Source organism: Neocloeon triangulifer, unplaced genomic scaffold, assembly GCF_031216515.1.
Source record: "Neocloeon triangulifer isolate White Clay Creek 2 clone unplaced genomic scaffold, ASM3121651v1 ptg000012l, whole genome shotgun sequence".
In the NCBI taxonomy this organism is placed as follows: Eukaryota; Metazoa; Arthropoda; class Insecta; order Ephemeroptera; family Baetidae; genus Neocloeon; species Neocloeon triangulifer.
Window position 1 is genome coordinate 7,401,918 of NW_026775554.1, and position 19,146 is coordinate 7,421,063.

Genomic DNA, 19,146 nt, shown 5'->3' on the forward strand with positions numbered 1-19,146 from the left:
CAACATAATTGTTTTGTTTGATTTGTACTACCCCTATAACGAAATATCTTTATAAATTTTTGTACTGTTGAAAAAAAACATTTCAGATTTTTTTTATAAATTAATTTATTAAATGCACAGCACTGATATCTACATATTTCATAGAGAAAATAAATATCAAATTAATGCGTGCCGCACAGAGGAGAAAAAAAACTCATGCAGCACAAAATAAATAAAGAACGGGCACTTTGTTTACTGTTCGCGCCGCTCTTCTCTTCGTCAATTCGCAACCTGATACGGAGTCCAGCTCCGTTCGCGCAAATAAGAAGCAGAAGATCGATTGCGAGCAGAAAAGACCGGTTTTATCTAAATTCAGTCTAACATGACACTTCTCTCTAATATAAAAAATGACCTATGAGGCCAGAAACATTGAATTCAAATGGCAAGAATTGAGGCGCAAAAGTGTCTCTTCATCTCATACCTGAGAGTTGTTTTTTGCGATTAAAAATATTTTTTCCCAAAGCCAGACTTTTGAAATCGTATATTTACAACAGTGACGGGTCTTGTTATCTACCAAGACGTCTGTTCTTCGTTTTCCTTCTGGTCCATGATTTTGAGTTTTCTCTTGTTACGAAAAACGGCCGCTCAGTGGTCGGGCACAAGAACTTCTGGAAAAGTGGCTTCCAGGTGGTGGTTTTTTCCCACGGAGGCTCAAACAAATTGTTCCAAAGAGTATTTGCAGCTGCAAAAAAATTAGTATGATTTACAGCAATATTTAATTTAAATTGAATTTATTACCAACTGCATGTAGTTTCTGTGAAAAGTGGAAGCAGTCGATGGACATGTAAGAATAATCAGTGGTGAGCCGACCATTGTTGAGCCTCACAGTGGGGTAAATGTTGTCCAGGTAGGTTGGCTGGAACTCGAGCGCGAAGTCTGGACGGCCGTCATACCTCTTGCTTTCGACCTATTATTTGCAATTTATTTATTCTGCTGCGTAAAAAGGCGCATTCTTATCCGAAATCGGAATTTCGTGCAATTTTTAGATAAGCTTATATCTTAAAAAATCTGCACTCTTATAGTTTTATGACGCATGATGAGTTCTTTGATATCGAAGCGAATTTGTTGCAAAATCTTAAGAGAAAGCAAAATAGACTCACCAACATTCGCTCAACCTTTTGGAACCTTCTGGTCATCAAAGTAACATTTCGCAGTTTTTCTGCCTCGTTCCCTCCAAAGAGACAAGAACACAAAATGGGCAAAAGCGAAAGGCACAAATTTGGCAAATCCTTCAATTTTGTGTAGCTCGGAACATCTATGACAAACAAAAATATTTATCATCTTAATCAGAATTTGAGCACAGAAAATACTAAACAAAACAAAAATAATCAGGACAGGAAATTCTTTTTTGGCTCTCCTATGTGGTTTTTTTAGCCTTCGCTCTATATTTTGAAAATAGAAAATACCACAGATTTCCTACATATTTTTTTCTATGAAAAATAAAAAAAAAATAAGTTCTGTTCTTTCTTAATAAAAAAAACATAAGGAATATCTAATTGTTATTAGAGAGTTCAAACAAAGAATTTTCTGCAAAGCTACTTACATGGAGCCGAGACCAGATTCACAAACGCTCTTGGCACGTGTTCGTAGAGGTAATCAAGAGTCTTTTGCAGATTCCTCATGTGCGCATCAGCACCCTGATTTGGGTCGTAGCAAAAGTCGGTGCAGAGATCATTGGTGCCGACCCAAATTGTGATCATCTAACCAAAATATATATTAACCCAAAGTTATTTTCCCAACTCGTTCAATGAGCCAAAAAGTAATTTTAAAATTGTGCATTTTTTAATAACAAAAAACTTAGTTTACAATTAATAAATTACCATATAATATATTTTAAAATGTGTGAAAATTAAAGAAAATATAAACAATTTTTTTAAACAACTATTCATTACTTACTTTTTGTATGGTATATAAATAAAGTTTGAAAAACTAGGTTTCTTATTTATTTTTAAATAATTTTTCTTCAAATTTAATTTTTATTTTCACCTTCCAATGGTTTTTAAAATCAACGCGCCTGTCCGCACGCATTCGCCTGACAAGTTCGACCGCCTCAAAGGGAATGTCCTGGTCCATGGCACCGTTGACGGCAACGTTGAATTGCGCGTTGGGCGTCTGGGAGAGGCCGTCGCCCAGCGATTGGCCCGTCACGTTCGGATTGTACTCCTTCAGGATGTTGGGCAGCGTCAGGTACTGGCGCCAGTTACCCTGGCCTCCTGCAACACCCCACTAACCGATACACCCACGCACTTTTCGCAACGCAAAACCGGCTCCAAATTTTAATCAATTAAAATTATGAGGAGAAAATAGGAAAATTGGTTTCCAGAGGTGAAGCCGTTTTGTCGAATAAATCAATAAAATCATATGGATAACTTGATATATTGATAGGAACTCAATAAATATGACATCGTTCTGCTGTAAAAAAATTATGTAATAAAATAAATTTACTTTTTTATATTGTTGTATAGGATTGCAGCTACCAGCGAACAGTTAAAATAAATTTAATTTTAAATAACAAGAAAAAATATCAAACTTCTTGATTTGAGCAAAAGGCTGGATCATAATTTATCTGGAATTTAATTTTCACCTCCGCTCCACGACATGCCGCGATTGTCAACAGTGATCACGTCATAGAAGGCCCTGGCCACGGCACCGGTGGCCGCCGTCAGGCTGTCCCCGATGGTGGCCACCACGTCAATGTCACCAGGGCGCAGCTGATGCGCCGAAGAGGGTCGCTCGGGGGAACGCGCACCAGGTTCTCTTGGACAAGGAAAAGGTACGTTGCGAGGAATGACAGCCTGTTTTTCATTCTGAAACAATGCAATAGAAAATTTGGAAATACAAATTTGAAATTTTCGTTCGTAAAAACCGCATAAACGGATTTTTTTAAATGGGACCGTTCATGAATGATTTAAGTAAGATGAATTGGACAGATTTTTTTTGTTACGAGCACCACTCTGATTTTTAGATATGTTGTTAGGGTTGATGAGAAACTACTTTGACCAAATTTTGAGACAAAAATTTTTAATACTTTTTGAAATATTCGGGTTTTTTGAAAAACTAAAAAATGCTTATATCTTTGCTCGTATTAATTTTAAAGTCATGAATTTTCACTCCAGTAGGTAACTTTTTGTTCTGAACAACTTTGCTGTTGACCAAAATGTCGTAGGTCAAAGGTCAAGGTCACTAAAATGCATTTTGAGTTTTTAAGGCCCATTTTCTCAAAAAAGTATATTTTTGATATTTTTTGTGTAAATGCAAAAAATGTAGGCCGTTAAATTCTACATCTGGTCAGCAAAATTCGCGATGGCGTTATTTTTAGTTTTTAAGATATTTTCATGTAAAATTAAAAAGATGCGTTTTGCCGATATGCCGTATTTTGATATTTTTCTGTTTTTTCATTTCTAGGAGGACTAGAGCAATGCGGTTTTCACTGTTATACCCAATTTTTAATTCTGAACAACTTTTCTGTTGAATAAAAATACCTAGGTCAAAGGTTAAGGTCAGTAAAATGTATTTTTATTTTTCAAGGCCATTTTTCTTAAAGAAGCATACCTCGGATTTTTTCCGTGGTATAGGAAAAAATGTAGCCCATTAAATTCTACATCTGGTAGGTAAAATTTAGAATGGTGTTATTTTTAGTTCAAAAGATTTTTCAATAAGTATTTAAAAAGTTCATTTCCGTACATATTTTCCATAGTAAATTCTAACTTTTTTTTGCTCTTTTGAAAACTTATTAAAATATCTTTTGAACTAAAAATAACACCATTCTGAATTTTATCTACCAGATGTAGAATTTAATGGGCTACATTTTTTCCTATACCACGGAAAAAATCCGAGGTATGCTTCTTTAAGAAAAATGGCCTTGAAAAATAAAAATACATTTTACTGACCTTAACCTTTGACCTAGGTATTTTTATTCAACAGAAAAGTTGTTCAGAATTAAAAATTGGGTATAACAGTGAAAACCGCATTGCTCTAGTCCTCCTAGAAATGAAAAAACAGAAAAATATCAAAATACGGCATATCGGCAAAACGCATCTTTTTAATTTTACATGAAAATATCTTAAAAACTAAAAATAACGCCATCGCGAATTTTGCTGACCAGATGTAGAATTTAACGGCCTACATTTTTTGCATTTACACAAAAAATATCAAAAATATACTTTTTTGAGAAAATGGGCCTTAAAAACTCAAAATGCATTTTAGTGACCTTGACCTTTGACCTACGACATTTTGATCAACAGCAAAGTTGTTCAGAACAAAAAGTTACCTACTGGAGTGAAAATTCATGACTTTAAAATTAATACGAGCAAAGATATAAGCATTTTTTAGTTTTTCAAAAAACCCGAATATTTCAAAAAGTATTAAAAATTTTTGTCTCAAAATTTGGTCAAAGTAGTTTCTCATCAACCCTAACAACATATCTAAAAATCAGAGTGGTGCTCGTAACAAAAAAAATCTGTCCAATTCATCTTAAATCATTCATGAACGGTCCCAAATAAATTTTTAGATTCGAAGAAAATAATCTCCAATAATGAATCCTAGCATATCCATGATTTTTAATTTTCAAAAGGGATGAATAATTTATTTTCAAATTAAAAATAAGTGCTCTAATATTTAGCATCTGTTTATGACTTGATAAATAAGTGCAAGAAAAAAGGAAGATAAGAAGAACATAAATCGTCATTACCTTAATATCTAGGAAAGGCAGGAAAAAGGCTTCGGCAGCGGCAGTCAAGAGCAATACACACAGCAGCAGTTTCCCGGAGCCCCGTTCTGCACCAAACTCGACCATCCTGAAAATTTCTGCATTTTGATCAAACGCCCTTTTTCCTTGCCCGCACCACGCGAAAGTCCATTTTTGCAAATCTAAGGGAATTGAGCAGTTGACGCGACCAGTTGAGAAGCAAAAGTGAAAAAGCAAAGAAAGTTGGTGGCGTGTGGCCGCCGTTTTTTATGAGTGGCTGCCCTCGCGTTTAGTTTCACCTTAGCAAAACCAACGAAAATAACAAGAGTGCAATAATTTTTTCACTCAAGCGGGAATCCTCAAAAATAAGTTGAATTCCGCGCGTGCAGTTCCTAACCACGAATCAATTTCTATTTTCTTTATTAACAGTTTGCTCACTCAAAAATTATTATCAGATTTTAACTGAAAACCATTGAAAACCATGAGGGATACAAATTTAAAATGTTTAAAATGAATTATCTGTAATAATATGTAATGTAAATTAATGGAAACATGCTACAAAACAAGTTTAAATAAATCTCTAGATGATTTTATTTTTCCAAATAATCTTTGACCTGTTGTGTTGTGAGTGTGAATAACGAATTGTAAAATTGCAATTTTCAAGTAGGAGAACGTGGTTTTCACTGAAAAAGAATGGAATGCTGTAATACCAATGAAAAATTGTATCTATTAATTAAGGAAATTAATTCAGTGACCTAAAGAACAATTATTTCCGTCTTAAAAATAATATCCTAATTAAAAGTTTGAAATTAAGTCAACAGAGCAAACTAAATATTATTGATTGTTCAGAGTGTGTATCACAAAACATTTTTTTATTTGTTTCAAATCTTGAAGGTATAATGAGGAATAATACTAGATATTTTCAAAATTCTTATACATTTTAATAATAGTATGATTCAGTATGATTATAGCAATAGTATCCTGTAAACAGTTTGATTTTCTACTCTCATAAATCTGAATGATTTATATTTTATTTGTTTTTAAAACTAATTTTTTGTTTAAATTTTAAAAAAAATATATTTAATTTTTTATTAAAATGAACTGTGATGATGATAATGTTTAAACAAATATAAGCCTACTATGTTGTTTATCTATTTTTGAGAAAGAGAAAAATTTTATCATGTGTTTGCACATGAATTAAAGAGCGAATTAAAGCCCTTCATTTGAAGAAGTCAATGCCAGTTGGACAAATACCCAGTAATTCATGCCAAGGCGATGGTGCACATTCCGATTGTACGTTTTGATCTGCGTGACGGTCAGACGCGTGAAATATTTATTAATTAATGATGCTGCAGAATCGTGCAGGGCTTTCTTTCAAAATAATAAAAATGCACTTCTCGCGTGCATATATTTTTATTTAATACGATTGCGGCGGCGTGCCAACCACTCGACTTTTTTCATTCTTTCGTTTCATTTGAACTCACCAAGGTTTCTGTCTAGTCATTTGGGCATTTTTTTCTATTCGCAAAGCAAATAATATAATTTATCAACGCGCAGAGGTATATTATTTAATTATTTGCTGAGTCAATAGCGCCGTGAAATTCGCGCGAGACAACATTAATTTTTGGCAAACTTAATAGGCGGAACTTGAAAAGTCTCGACGACTGGCAATGACTTCAAGAGTTTCGTATTTACTAATGCTTTGTGCGGCTTTATGAGATCACGATTATTCAAGTATTTATTCAAATGAGTTTTACTTAATTCATTCCTCAAACTTTGAATTTTAGAGACTTCCTTAATTAGCTGTTATGTTTACACCAAATTAGCATGTTGCTCAAAAAATTTATATTCAGTAAATAGTTCTACCTTTTTCTAAAATGGTAAAACTTGTTTGCAAATTTGGTATTATAAAAAAATGACCAAGTTTGATTCAAAATAGACGCAATAGCGAATCTTGAATGAAATTTTGTATGCCTTTAGAATAATGGATTTCATTCATTTTAACAGGCAAAAAATGATTTTGTGCTCTCATCCTGTTACTGCAACCGCAGGTTTATTGCCTTGATCTTGACTTGCTTTTTTGCACTATTAGGAAGATGATGAAGCCATCGTGTGCTCCCTGTCAATCGTTATTATGACTTACTACAAAACGCGTGTAGCGAAATGATTTAGAGATTAAAGGAGCTGTGAGGCCATTCACGCAGGTAGATTTATTGCTAACCTAGACGAGCGGATGCAAATAATTGCAAGTCAGCACGCGAGTTTTTGCTTTACAGTTTATATATGCTAATAAATTTAATTAAAATTTAATTAATTGTCACTGTCTGTCTATTAAAAAAATATATAATTTTAGAGATCCATTAGAACCATAAGAAATGAAAAGCTAAAGACCCGCCTCCCTCTAATCTAATTTTTTCGTTGCTAATAATCGATGATAAGCATGGAGCTTCCAAAAAGTTGAAAAATTTCCTACCAATCGGCCTTGCATTAAATTGGCGTAATTATTGTGCTACCATGAAAATTTTCTTGATCTCAATGTAGCTGCGATCAATCTACACTTAAGCAAATCTTGTTCCTGAAACCCGCAATCAAATATTTCTACGCGCACACAAAATTATTTGCGTTTCCTTAACTTCTGCTTGCTTATTACCGCTTTCTCAGATTCTATTTTTGCTTATCAGCGCGTACATTTTCTTATTTTCTGTTATACATCATTGCGTGAAAATAATAAAGATCCTTGCATATTTTTGATGTTATAATAGTCCTATGGAAAACAGGAAAAATAATTAACTATTGAAATGACAATTAGAGTAAAAACCATGCGATTATCCTAACATACTCAGATAGGCAGATCGATGGTCTATAACACGTTTGTCTATGCAAAATGATCTTCTTAAGTTGTTGACCTTTCAAAATCCGTCCAAGGTCATCAACCTGACGCACGCTCATAGTTTTAACGTCATTTATTTCCTTTTCCCTCAATGAAATTCCATGTTTAATGCAGAAAACAAATAATTTGAACAATTTTTTCGTTTTTTATTTTGATAAAAAAAATTATATAAACAAATTGGCTCCTGGCTTTGCTCTTAGAATTCTCCACTTTTTTCTGTCAACGGAGGACTAATTAAATTGTTGCTTCCGTGTTTTGGCGAAAATTTGTGAGAACGATTTTTAGCGGCTGAGGTCGTTTCCTAAAACTAGAAGGAACTGCGGGCCTCTGTTTACAAATATAATTTGATATTTCCTGAATGACGTTTTTCGCAAATTAGGCAGTGCGGCAGTGGACAACTATTGAAATTTTCCTCTCTTTTAACAGTACATGCAAAATAGATTATTACAATTAGCAAACTCATAGAAAATCTCTCAGTAAACGTTCAAGAATTGAAGCATCTAAATATTATGTTATAACTTGGTATCATTATAAATGTTTTTATTTAATTTTATTTTTTAATTTAAAGATAAATTTTATTGATAGAAAAATTCGTGTTTGATCCAAAAAATTGAATTATTTTTAAATTTTATTTAAAGTGAAGTTCACTGGAAGGTTGTTGCCCATAGAGTAAACAAGCAGTTGTGACCGCGGGAATCTCTTTATCCCTGTCTTACACTCGCGCAAAAAAAATGCAAAGTCACTTTTCTCTCAAGCTGTCCATCGAAAGCGTGCAGACAATCATCGGAGACACAGCCCGTCACAATATTTGTTTTGCTGATTGATGGCCCAACAAAGGAAAAAATCGCAGACTCGCGAATTCAACGCAGCCGAATGTCAAATCTTTTGTCGCACAAAGGAATCTTGAGCGCTTTTTATCCAGTGGCATTTTAACCTTGCTCGTCAGCTTCGTGCATGTCGAATTATGTCTGGCTATTGTGTTTCCAACCACACCAGATTAGAGGTATTGACTGGCCGCAGGCGTGGACCTCACACGCCCGTGAGAAAATTGAAAATGACAAAAATAAATAAAAAGCCGATTTTGATGAAAAACATAAACAAATAACTTGATTTTATAATAATTTTTGTAAATATTTTGAATTTTCAATTTTTAGGCGTATATTTTTTTAGGGAAAATTTCATGTTCACACTTTTATTACGTCGTGGGTGTTTTGTTGTTAGACACGGCAGTTATTCTGTTAAAATGTTCCAACATATTACGTCGAAGGTCCACGCGATTAGTTCTGTTTAAATGCGATTTCCTTGATTTTTCTCTTCTATGCATTACTAACCCAGTGTATCAGAAAAGGCGTCGACCTTGCCGTCGGTGCAAGGGCTTGCCTCCGATAGATACCTTAACTTTGAACTCGCTCAGCTGAGCAAGCAAAGCGTGAACGGTTCGGTGCAGCTCGGACATGCATTCTATTTTGACCCTGTCAAAGAAGCAACAAATAATTTGATTTTATTAATGTTTTCGGAAGTTGGGCGACGTCAGTTGCAAGCATTTTTGTTTTCAACTTTGGCAAAAACAGGAAGGGAATTTTTTAATTTATTGCTGCTATAAGTTTCCAAATCTGAGTTTTGTGTCGGAGAATAAATTTTTTATATTAGAAAACGAATATACATGTACAGAATTAATTAACGCGTGCTGTTTACAAGACGCTCTAGTATGCAATTGGAGAAAAGGGGCTCCCACGGCCGCGAGGCCATTGGTGCAGCTGTGCTGGTTTTCAAGAAAAGAAACAGGAGTTTATGCGCATTAATCATAGACCTTTCTTTGTAGGCTTGCCATTAGCACGTCTTTAATTTTCGTAATTAAAACAATCTTAAGAAGTTTTGTGTGTTCTTCATAAAGGCGTTAAAACGCTTATGGAACTTTGATAACATGCAAAAAGTGTGTGAGTGTGTGTGGGATAAAAACTGCGTTAAACGGGGACAAAAGTTGGTAGAAAATTACATGAAATTATTTAGTCGGAGGAAGAGTGGAAATCTTGTTGATTTTTTTTCTTCCAAAAACAAGTGTACTTATTTTGTTTATATTATTTAAATGCGTGTTTTATTATCATATTTTTATAACTAAAATGTGCTCTCTTTAATTTTATTATATATTTAAAAAAATTTCCTTGTAGGCCGAACCTGATACAACCGTTAGTGGCTCTGTTCCTCTGACAAAAATTTTCAATGAGGTCGTGAATTGCTATTACTGAACCGTTTTAATTGGAATATTTTAGTTTATCAAACGTACATCAGGATTATGTAAATTTTATAAGAACTGTACGGTGAATTTTCTTATGCTAAAAATTAATTTGAAAATTGTTTTACGAAGATAATTCTGGACAATTAATTGCATGTTTAATCTTTTAATTAAAGTGGATGATGCGAATAATCTCTCAATCAAATGCTAATAAACACGCTTTTATTAACTCCTTGTATAAAAACAGCTGAAGAATAATGTAACAAGCCGACTGACGGTGAATAGCCTGTCTGCGAGTGCTAATTCAATAGAGCTGCATTATAGCAGGTTGATTAATCGTGCGAAATGAACGCGGCCGAGCATCAGGCAGTGAATCAAAATTTAATGAGAGAATGAAGCGGCCCGTGGCTCGCGATCCTTCTCACTTTCGGTTGATGCAATCGCGATGCTTTTCATTGTCATGAATAAATTCCAAGTTCACACATAGCAGAGCGTGATTCCGTCACGATTCGCACGTCTTTCCTTTTTATTTTCATAGCAAAATAAAAAAAATTAGGGCAAACATATAATATTTATTCTAAAATTGGCTCAAAAGACCTTCTTGAAAATAATAAAGCTTGTCTTATCTTACTCTACATTCATCATTTCCTTATTCCTCTTCGTTTTTTAACCACATCCGCATTTTATACAAGCATGTTTGCTCGAAGGGCAGCAACCTGCTGGGTTCATCAAGAGTGCTATCGAGGTAATTAGTAATGAGACGGTAAATTACACCATACTTGCAGTTTCATTGAAAAATTTTATTGCCCGAATTTTTCTCAGAAAAATTGCTGTAATTGTTAATTGTAATTATATTAATTAAAAATAATTTTTTAAACTTAAAAAATGCAGAAACGATCATTATTTTGTATAGTAAAAAGTTTTACAAATATTGTTTAATATTTTTAAATTAAACACCTTCCAATCGTCAATGGAATAAAAATTAAATTTGTTGTCCTCATTTTATCTAATTATTAGAAGATCAATTGCTGCACTACCTTTGCTTTTAACAAATTTTTGTGAGCAAATAAAGAAAATCATGCTCATCTTGTCCTTTGTCTGATTGATTTTCTCCGACCTTCACACATCTGGTGTGCATTGTGGAATCGTCTGTCGATGTACGCGATTAATTTGTATGGACGACTGGACGCCCGCTGGCAACAACTCGATTGACATAAGGAGCGAATGAAACAAATATTGGTCACCATAGCAGCACCTACGAGAACTCAATGCCACCGTAAACGATTTAGGACTAAGTCAGTCGGCCAGCTAGGCTCTGGGCGCACACACGGTTGTGAAACAAAAAAACGTTTATTGACAATGCACGGCGCATCCACAGCCTTCTTGTTAAAAAGGTTTATTCTCGCCAACACGTCCCATAATTAAAGTGTCAGCCTCGATTATTCCAGAATCAGTTTTACTTAGAAAGCTAAGATACTGTCAATCATTTTGATAAAAATAAATATCTATTATATTAAATAATCATAAAATAATTTCATAAAAATAAAATAAATATTCCCACATTTGGGTATTATCTTATTTAAAAACTTAAAAAATAATGTAATAATGGAGCAAACAAACAAAAATTTATTAGCAAAATAGTTTGAAAGATCAAAAAATTAATCAAATTGAAAAAAAAAATTAAATTTAAATACTCTTTGATTACTCCAGTTAATCAGCAGGATCTAAATTTGGTTGACAATGTACGATTGATTGAAAATTTAAGCAATTTTCCAAGGCTTACAGCAAGCATTGCATGACTAGTGCAATTACATATTACTCTCTCAAGGAAATTCTAAAATAAACAGTTTATAAATGAGTGTGGCTCATTTCTTAAGCACAAATTTATCAATTTTCGTCCTTCCTTCACAAAAGAGAAAAGAGAAAGGACAAATCGCATAGAAGTGAAGTTCATTTTCCAAATCCCTTGCCTCACAGAATTTTTCCAATGCCAACCGTGTTGTGAGTGATTCGCTGGAAATTTTCATTTGAATCCTATTAGCCATCTGATTCACGCAAAAGCCATTACTGAGCACCGGAATCGGAGAGATGACTGTGTTAGATCATTATTATTATACAATCGGACGGACTCTCCTTTGAGGGAGTTGGTTGCGCGACCCAGTTCGCCTCAATACACTCTCCTCAGGGTCACGGTTTCCAGCCTTAAAGTGCAACACGCACGTTTGATTTCTCTCTAGCGCGTCTATTTGCGTATTTAATCTGATTAAAGCGTAACGACTAGTCCGGTCTGATAATTATTTTAACTTTTGGGTACACGATTATATTGAATGTTTAATGAAGAGTGGAAAAGGACATCTGAAATTTAAAAAATGATTTACAGATACCAATTAGAAATTCACGTTTTTCGCCTTCTTAATAAAAAATAATAAAATATAAAATAAATTTTATAAACATTTATATTTTTTTTTTCGATCATTTGGACACGGCTATAAATATAAAATTATCTAATTGTATTTACTTAATATTTACAGTTTTGCCATTAACTTAATTCAATTTCATCGAAATTATGTAAGAGTAAAGTAATCAAGTTACAATTGAATGGGAAAAGTGAATGCAAACGAGAGTGGAAAATTCGTAAAGGCAATTTAGTGAAGAGTGATGTTAGAACATAATTAATCCTATTTGAAAGCAGAATAAAATGATTTAATAAATTTTTGGGGCGTGATTTTTAAAGCGAACTCGAAATGCAAAAAAAAAATTATTCGGACGCCCTGCTGTTTGTCATAGATTGATACCAGGTAGCAGGGATAAGGGATAACAATGATTTGACATTGACAGTTTAGTTAAGCGCAATGAATAACCGGTTTGCAGCCAGTAAAGGACAGGCAGAAGACTAACAAGTAGTTTGAAAGAACAAGAGCAGACCCGGAAATTTGAGGAAATGCGTGGTAAAAAATTTGAGAGGGCCATAAAATGTAGGAAAAGAAATTTTATCTACAATCGGATGTTTCTAACAGGGTCGTCATATGGGACTCTCGTTTGTGGCGCAGGTCAAGCATGCGGTTCACTTCGCGAGAAGCAACGCGCGGAGGCCAAGGCAAAACGAAGCAGCTTTGAAATGGTATTGTGAGTAATTAGTCTCGATTTATTGTGAGCAACAATGCAATTTTGATGTCATTGCGTACAGCTTCAAATACGTACACCCATGAGCGCCGATTGATTTTGCTTTCAAAGACTTTTCTCAAAAATGACCACCGAGGTTGTTGCAAATACCGTTCAAGGCGCCGGCGATGAAATGCATGAATTTGCAATTAGGAAAACCTTTAAATGCATTTGATCGATGGACTTGAAGTGCTTATTGTTCAAATGATGCCAAAATATCAATTGAATCAATTCATGAATACACTTTCCATAGTAGCCTTTCATGGCCCAGACTCACGTAGCAAAAAGAAAGATTTCTAAAAAAATCTCAACTGTATAAAAAGTCAAATAAAGCTCTGAATGTTTTCTAAGTAAATTATTAAGTGGAATAAAAATTTTATACTGAATGAACAAGCAACCTAAGCTTTAAATTAAATTTTCTATACAAAAAATTAGTTAAAATAAAAATTAGGGTCCCATTTTTTTTTTATCTTTATTTGATTTAATTTTGACAACTCAAATTTACGTTATACATATTTAAAGTTTGAAAAACTTAAACATTAAATAAGGGGGAATTTTTTAGATCGAGTTTACCCCATATTCTATTCAAACTGCAAAATCCAGCTTTTACCCTTTCTGAGTGACTGTGTGAGCTTCTTTTAAATTTATACATATTTGTTTAATGTATAAGTTTGTAACTTGATGCCCATCAAATAATAACGTTTTTTTATTTAGTGAAACCTTTTTAAAACGTGTTTTGATATTCAATTAAAATGTGCAATTCCTAATAAAATACTTCAAGAATTTTGATTTGAAAATTTTTTATGGGTTTCTGCAACACAAAAACTTTTTGACGTGCAAAATTTTTGCGATACAAAAACTGGCCATTCAAATTTTAATCGGATCTATTAAAAATTCACTAAATCAATTAAGTAAATTACAAATTAATTTAAAAAATTTTAGTTTCCAAAATAAAACTATTTTTAATTTTGTATTCGGAGAATAATAATTACTTTTTTGTTTTCAATAGATTTGCAAAAATGGACTTTTGATAAAAATTGAAGAAATTTTTCCTTTTGAACAGAACAAAAAGCAAATAAGTGCGTTAATTGCTCACCCTGTGAGTCTGATTTGTTGGCTGTTGGGGTTGATTGGCGGCGACGCAGCTGGTGTGGTTTCGCAGCTCTCGGCGCTGAGCCCAAAAGGCTGCTCCTCGCTCGGGCGGCCGACGTCAAAGTACTGTGTGATTATATTTTATTCGCAGGCGATCTGCCACCGCCACTGATCGCGACCACACGACACGCCGATTCACTCGTGCGCCGGCAAAGCTGCATTCGCTGCGCTCTTCGCGGGCAAGGTCAGGAGCACGTTGTTTGTACGCAACTTTTTCGGAGGTGGGAACCGGAAGGTTGCGTCTCTTTCGTTAATTGGCAGCCACGCGCTCCCGTGTTAATGTGAAATTGCTCGCTTTAACAACGCACACGCACTGCCGGCTTGGATAGGCATGGATAGGCAAGAAAAATTATCAACTGTTTTTACACATGTTAATTTTTCTAGAATAGCGCGTGGAACATCGTATCTCCACGGTTAATATGTTTTACAAATATTTTTAACTTTGTCATCTTTTCCTGCCTTTTCAATTATCTTAATTATTTTTTGAACATTTTTCGTTATGAACAGTTTTGAAGATTATTTCACTTTATTTGTAATTTAGTTTAGGAAATTTTTATAGACAATAAAATAGGCGAGGAAACAAACAGAATTAAAAATAATATTATCAGCATTAATTTTAAAATCTTAATTACAAGTTTTCAGACCGTCCAACAAATTTTCATTCTCTTCTTCACCTGTTACTTTCTATTTTGTGCAGTAAATTTTGTCAAATTTAATATCAGTTGTATTTTATTTTTACATCCAAATCATTCAATAATTTCCTGTTTTAGAGGCCAGTGGCCAGTCCAGCCAGTCTTTTATAGGAATTTGATGCGTGCATGAGAATTCGCACGTAGCGATTTTTTAATGAAAGATTCCCGCTGATGTTCAGCGCTGAATAAACTAGCAGAACTAGTCTCGTGGTCATCCTCTTTTACATATCAACTATTCTCGTTTAACTCAGAGATCACAAGATACGCGGTCATATCATACACTATGTGCGTTGCAGGTTTAGCTGTTTATTAAGAGTTAAAAAAAACTTGAAAATCTTGTTCGTTTATGAAATTTACCGTTTTTGATTTAAATTAATTAATCTTGAATCTTTTGAAGGAATTTAAAAAAATAATTTTGGTACTCTTAAACTTTTTTCTTTTAATAGTGCAGAGAAAATATTTTAGAAACAAAAATAATGATAAACGTCTTGGTAAAGAATTAATTAATAACTTCTCAAGCTCTCAAGTAGTAAGTTATACATAAAAATAATATATTTTAATCGTGATTGCGCTTATCATTGTTTTTTTTAGACGCATTTCTTACTTCCATATTAGCCCTTTCAAAAATAGCCAAACGACTGGAAATTAGTATAATCACCAATAATTATAATGCTCCTGCTGCGCCTAAATTTGCTAGCAATATAATTAGACCCGTAAGTAACTATTTTGGACCAACAGGTTTTCACCGCTGAGCCAATGAATGACCAGCAGTTCACGAATGCGTAAATAAATGCGACTCCGATTAATGGAAAGGTCACGATCGGCGCTTGAGAGGTAATTGCACGGCTCGCGGTTATTTTCTAGCTGACATTGAAAGATCCACACCCAATAACGCAGAGAGTTCATGCACTCAAACAATTCAAAAAGCACGTGCGTTGAAGTCTTCAGATAACTTATTTGGCGCCTTGACAAATCATAAAATTAAGGGCAGGCATAATTATTTTGCGTAATGATGAATAGACAAATTTATATAAATTTAATCAGTTTTTTTCTGATTCAATTGCCCACATGAGTTTCATTGTGTCCTTTTCCTGTTCCTTCGGTCCAGATTTTATTGTGACCAACGGTGACCCTTGAGTTTGTTGTTTGTTCGTTGACCTCGACAGGCCACTCTGATCAAAATAATGATACACCTTTAAGGTATGTGCGGTTTCTGATTTATTCTGTCGGTGAGTGTTTTTATATTGATCTATTGAGAAACAGCTGAATTCCGTCTATTTCGAAAGATTCGCGGAAATGCAGTGGCAGGTGCGACCCCGAGTCGGGAAAAACAAAATGTCTAAATACGATTCTGAGATTTAGGCGCTTCCCTGCGCTTGACGCTAAAAATGCAAATGGGCTGCCAAATTTGTTTTTATGGCCACAAGACGTGGTTTGACATTGGACGTATAATTTCCATTCCAGTAAAAATTGCACGGTTGTTTGTTACTTTTAGTCCTTTGAGTTTGTTAAATAATTTGTTAAAAACATTAAAAAAGACTCTTAAAGAATTTAGAACTTATTATCTTGTAAAATTTTCAAATTATTATATGCAGGCATTTTACAACACACTGAGAATTTAAGTAAAAATTTGTTCTTTATAATTTTACCCATAATAAACCTTAGACAGAAAAAAAATAGCAAAGAAAAGTAAATTTGAATTAAATGTATATTACATTTTTTTAACCAATTTTCCAATATTGATACATATTTAAACAAAATATTGTTTGTCCTCTCAAAATAAAGTTTGTACACAATATAATATAAAAATTAATAAGATAAAAAAATCCAGTCATCACTATGACAATTTTACTATTATGTGATGAGCTAATGAATTATTTTTTTTTGCTGAACGCAAAGAGGTTGATGAATATATTTTTCTTTTTTTCCATTTATAAATAAAAGAATCTAAGGTTGTACATACGAATCTAATTTGTTAAAAATGGAACAAAACGCCTTTGCAACTAGAGAGCTATTCGTGAGTCCTATAGCTTCTTATATCATCAATTGCAGCACGTGCGAGTTATTTTAAAGGTTGATGCTGGCTACAGGTTGCACTTGAACTTAATAGAGAATTGAAGAGCGTTCACATCGTGGTGTGACTGTGTTTGTAAATATTATAACTATTGAGTGGGAAAGTGGTTTTAAATGCTCGCAAGTGATGCTCATTAAAAATGTTGCTGCACCATTGTCTCCTTGATGCGTGCATAATGGGAAGTGCAGCTTTTATATTGTTTCATTTTTATTATTATTGATTATGATGAAAAAAACTGGCGTGAAATAAAAATTAAATGATAAAACTCCATCAATTAAAATTTAAAATTCAATGTAATTCTATTTTTAAAATGAAAGAAAATGTGGACTATTTAAAATAAGAAATTGTTGCTGTATAATTCATCATTTTCAATCAATGGCGTTTATTTTATTCATGCAAAAATATACATAGTTTAAAAACTAGTCGCTCTTGAAATGCCATCTGAATTTTGGCGTATCCTTTTTAGCGCTTTTTAGCTAACAATAAAGACGGAAAAACGTACGCTAGTGATACTCAAAATTTTAGTCAAATCATTCGGCAGAACAAGAGACGAAAGTAACGAGCATGATTAGCCATTTATTTCAATTTTTTCCCATCTGAAATTTTAACCTCCCATTGAAAAAATATCGCATGTATATATGGTTAATTTTAAGATGAGTGTTTTATTTTACGCTTGTGTGGTTGCTCGTCCACAAGGTTATCCGTTTTTTCACACTGCAATCGAACTGCAGAATGCACATAATTTTTTAGAGCACCTCTTAGAAGTGTTTGTTTCGGTAGAAGATTACTTTGCGAAAAAGGGGAAAAAAATATACTGGGAAGAGTGAGATGCGCGGTGCTCAATAAGCTCAGAGACTATAACTTGCAATTACAAGCAGGATGTGTGAGATTTTTTTATTTTGGCAACGCATCGCAACCTGATCATTATGGCGCCAAGGTCCTGGTTATTGTTAAACTTGAGAGCTGCACTTTTGAAACTATTATTGACAAAAAGAGGCGTAATGATTCCGATTCGGTGCTCAGTCATGGCACCACCGGGGCACATCGCAAATTAAAAATTAGTCACACTGGTCCTGACTTCCTGGATTTGCATTTTGTTATTTGAGATTATTTTTGCATTTATCTGTAATTTTTCTTTCTTCTTTTATAAAATAAAATTATAGTGTATGTAGTTATTTACTTTAAAATTATGATTAATGTATCTTGTTTTATGGGCAGTGCATTGCGCGTAACTAAAAATCACATACATAATAAAATTAAATTATTTTTCCTTTGTTACTTTTGATGCTTAAATAGACAAATACTGAACTTGTATTAATTTTATTGACTTGCATAATAAGCAACAATAATAAATGAAATTTTGTTTCAAATTTTTGCATTCATATTATTAATTTCATTTTATTTTTGAAAATTTAGATAAGTTTTATTTAAAAAAAGTGGAATCCAAGCACATCATATTTAACTGATAAATAAATGACTATGTAAGGCATGTAAGCTATAATTTGTAAATAATTCTAGAAAAAAATTTCTAAAAATTATCTCATGAACAATTTAAATATTTTAATTTTGGCAAAAACAATTAAAAAATTAGTTATCAAAGCTGAATACAAAACTTTCTTTTTTTATAACAAGTGGGGCCTCTCAAAAACAAAAGTCCCTCTCCTCCAGTTATGGATGCGATATCCATGTTAAATGAAAGATACGAAAATATTCTTGTGTGCTTAAGAAAAGGAACGGTTTTATCGCAGTTTTTTCTATAAAAAAAAAACCACTTGTAGTTTTTAATATGATAATTAATCTTTTAATATGCATGAAATGTTATATTAGAAAGATTATAACTCTGTTTTCCAATTTGAGCATCCACAAAAAAATATAAAATAATTTTTTTTGTACAAATACTCTTTCTAACCCACAGACGACAGTCTGTGTCCAAACCATGTATCATACTAAACTTGTTTGCAATGTGGCGGGAACGGTGGTCGCAGCTTCCACAAACCTGAACAAAGTTAAGGAAATATTTTAGGTTTTAGATTAATTAAAATTGACTCCAGGGGAAAATAAATTTAATTAATATTACTAATTTTGATATGGTATGAAGATTACAGTGTGTACCAATTTTCTATTATGGTTTTGGTTGACTTTTTTGTCGTGTTGTGATTTCTGTTATGTTGGCATTAGAATTTCGTCGTCTCGATCCTTCTCCAGCCAATCCTAGCC

At 33.3% G+C, this 19,146-nt stretch overlaps 1 protein-coding gene across 1 annotated transcript; it reads right to left on the reverse strand.

Moving 5' to 3' along the window:
* Window positions 1-109: 109 nt before the first annotated feature.
* LOC132197252 (phospholipase B1, membrane-associated-like) lies at window positions 110-14,276 on the reverse strand. Its single transcript, XM_059620411.1, has 8 exons — window positions 14,108-14,276; window positions 4,730-4,835; window positions 2,624-2,846; window positions 2,026-2,252; window positions 1,583-1,739; window positions 1,140-1,294; window positions 778-946; window positions 110-721 (listed from the first exon to the last, which is right to left on the reverse strand). The coding sequence occupies exons 2-8, from the start codon at window positions 4,832-4,834 to the stop codon at window positions 546-548; spliced, it is 1,212 nt and encodes a 403-aa protein (XP_059476394.1). The 5' UTR covers window position 4,835; window positions 14,108-14,276; the 3' UTR covers window positions 110-545.
* Window positions 14,277-19,146: the final 4,870 nt, after the last annotated feature.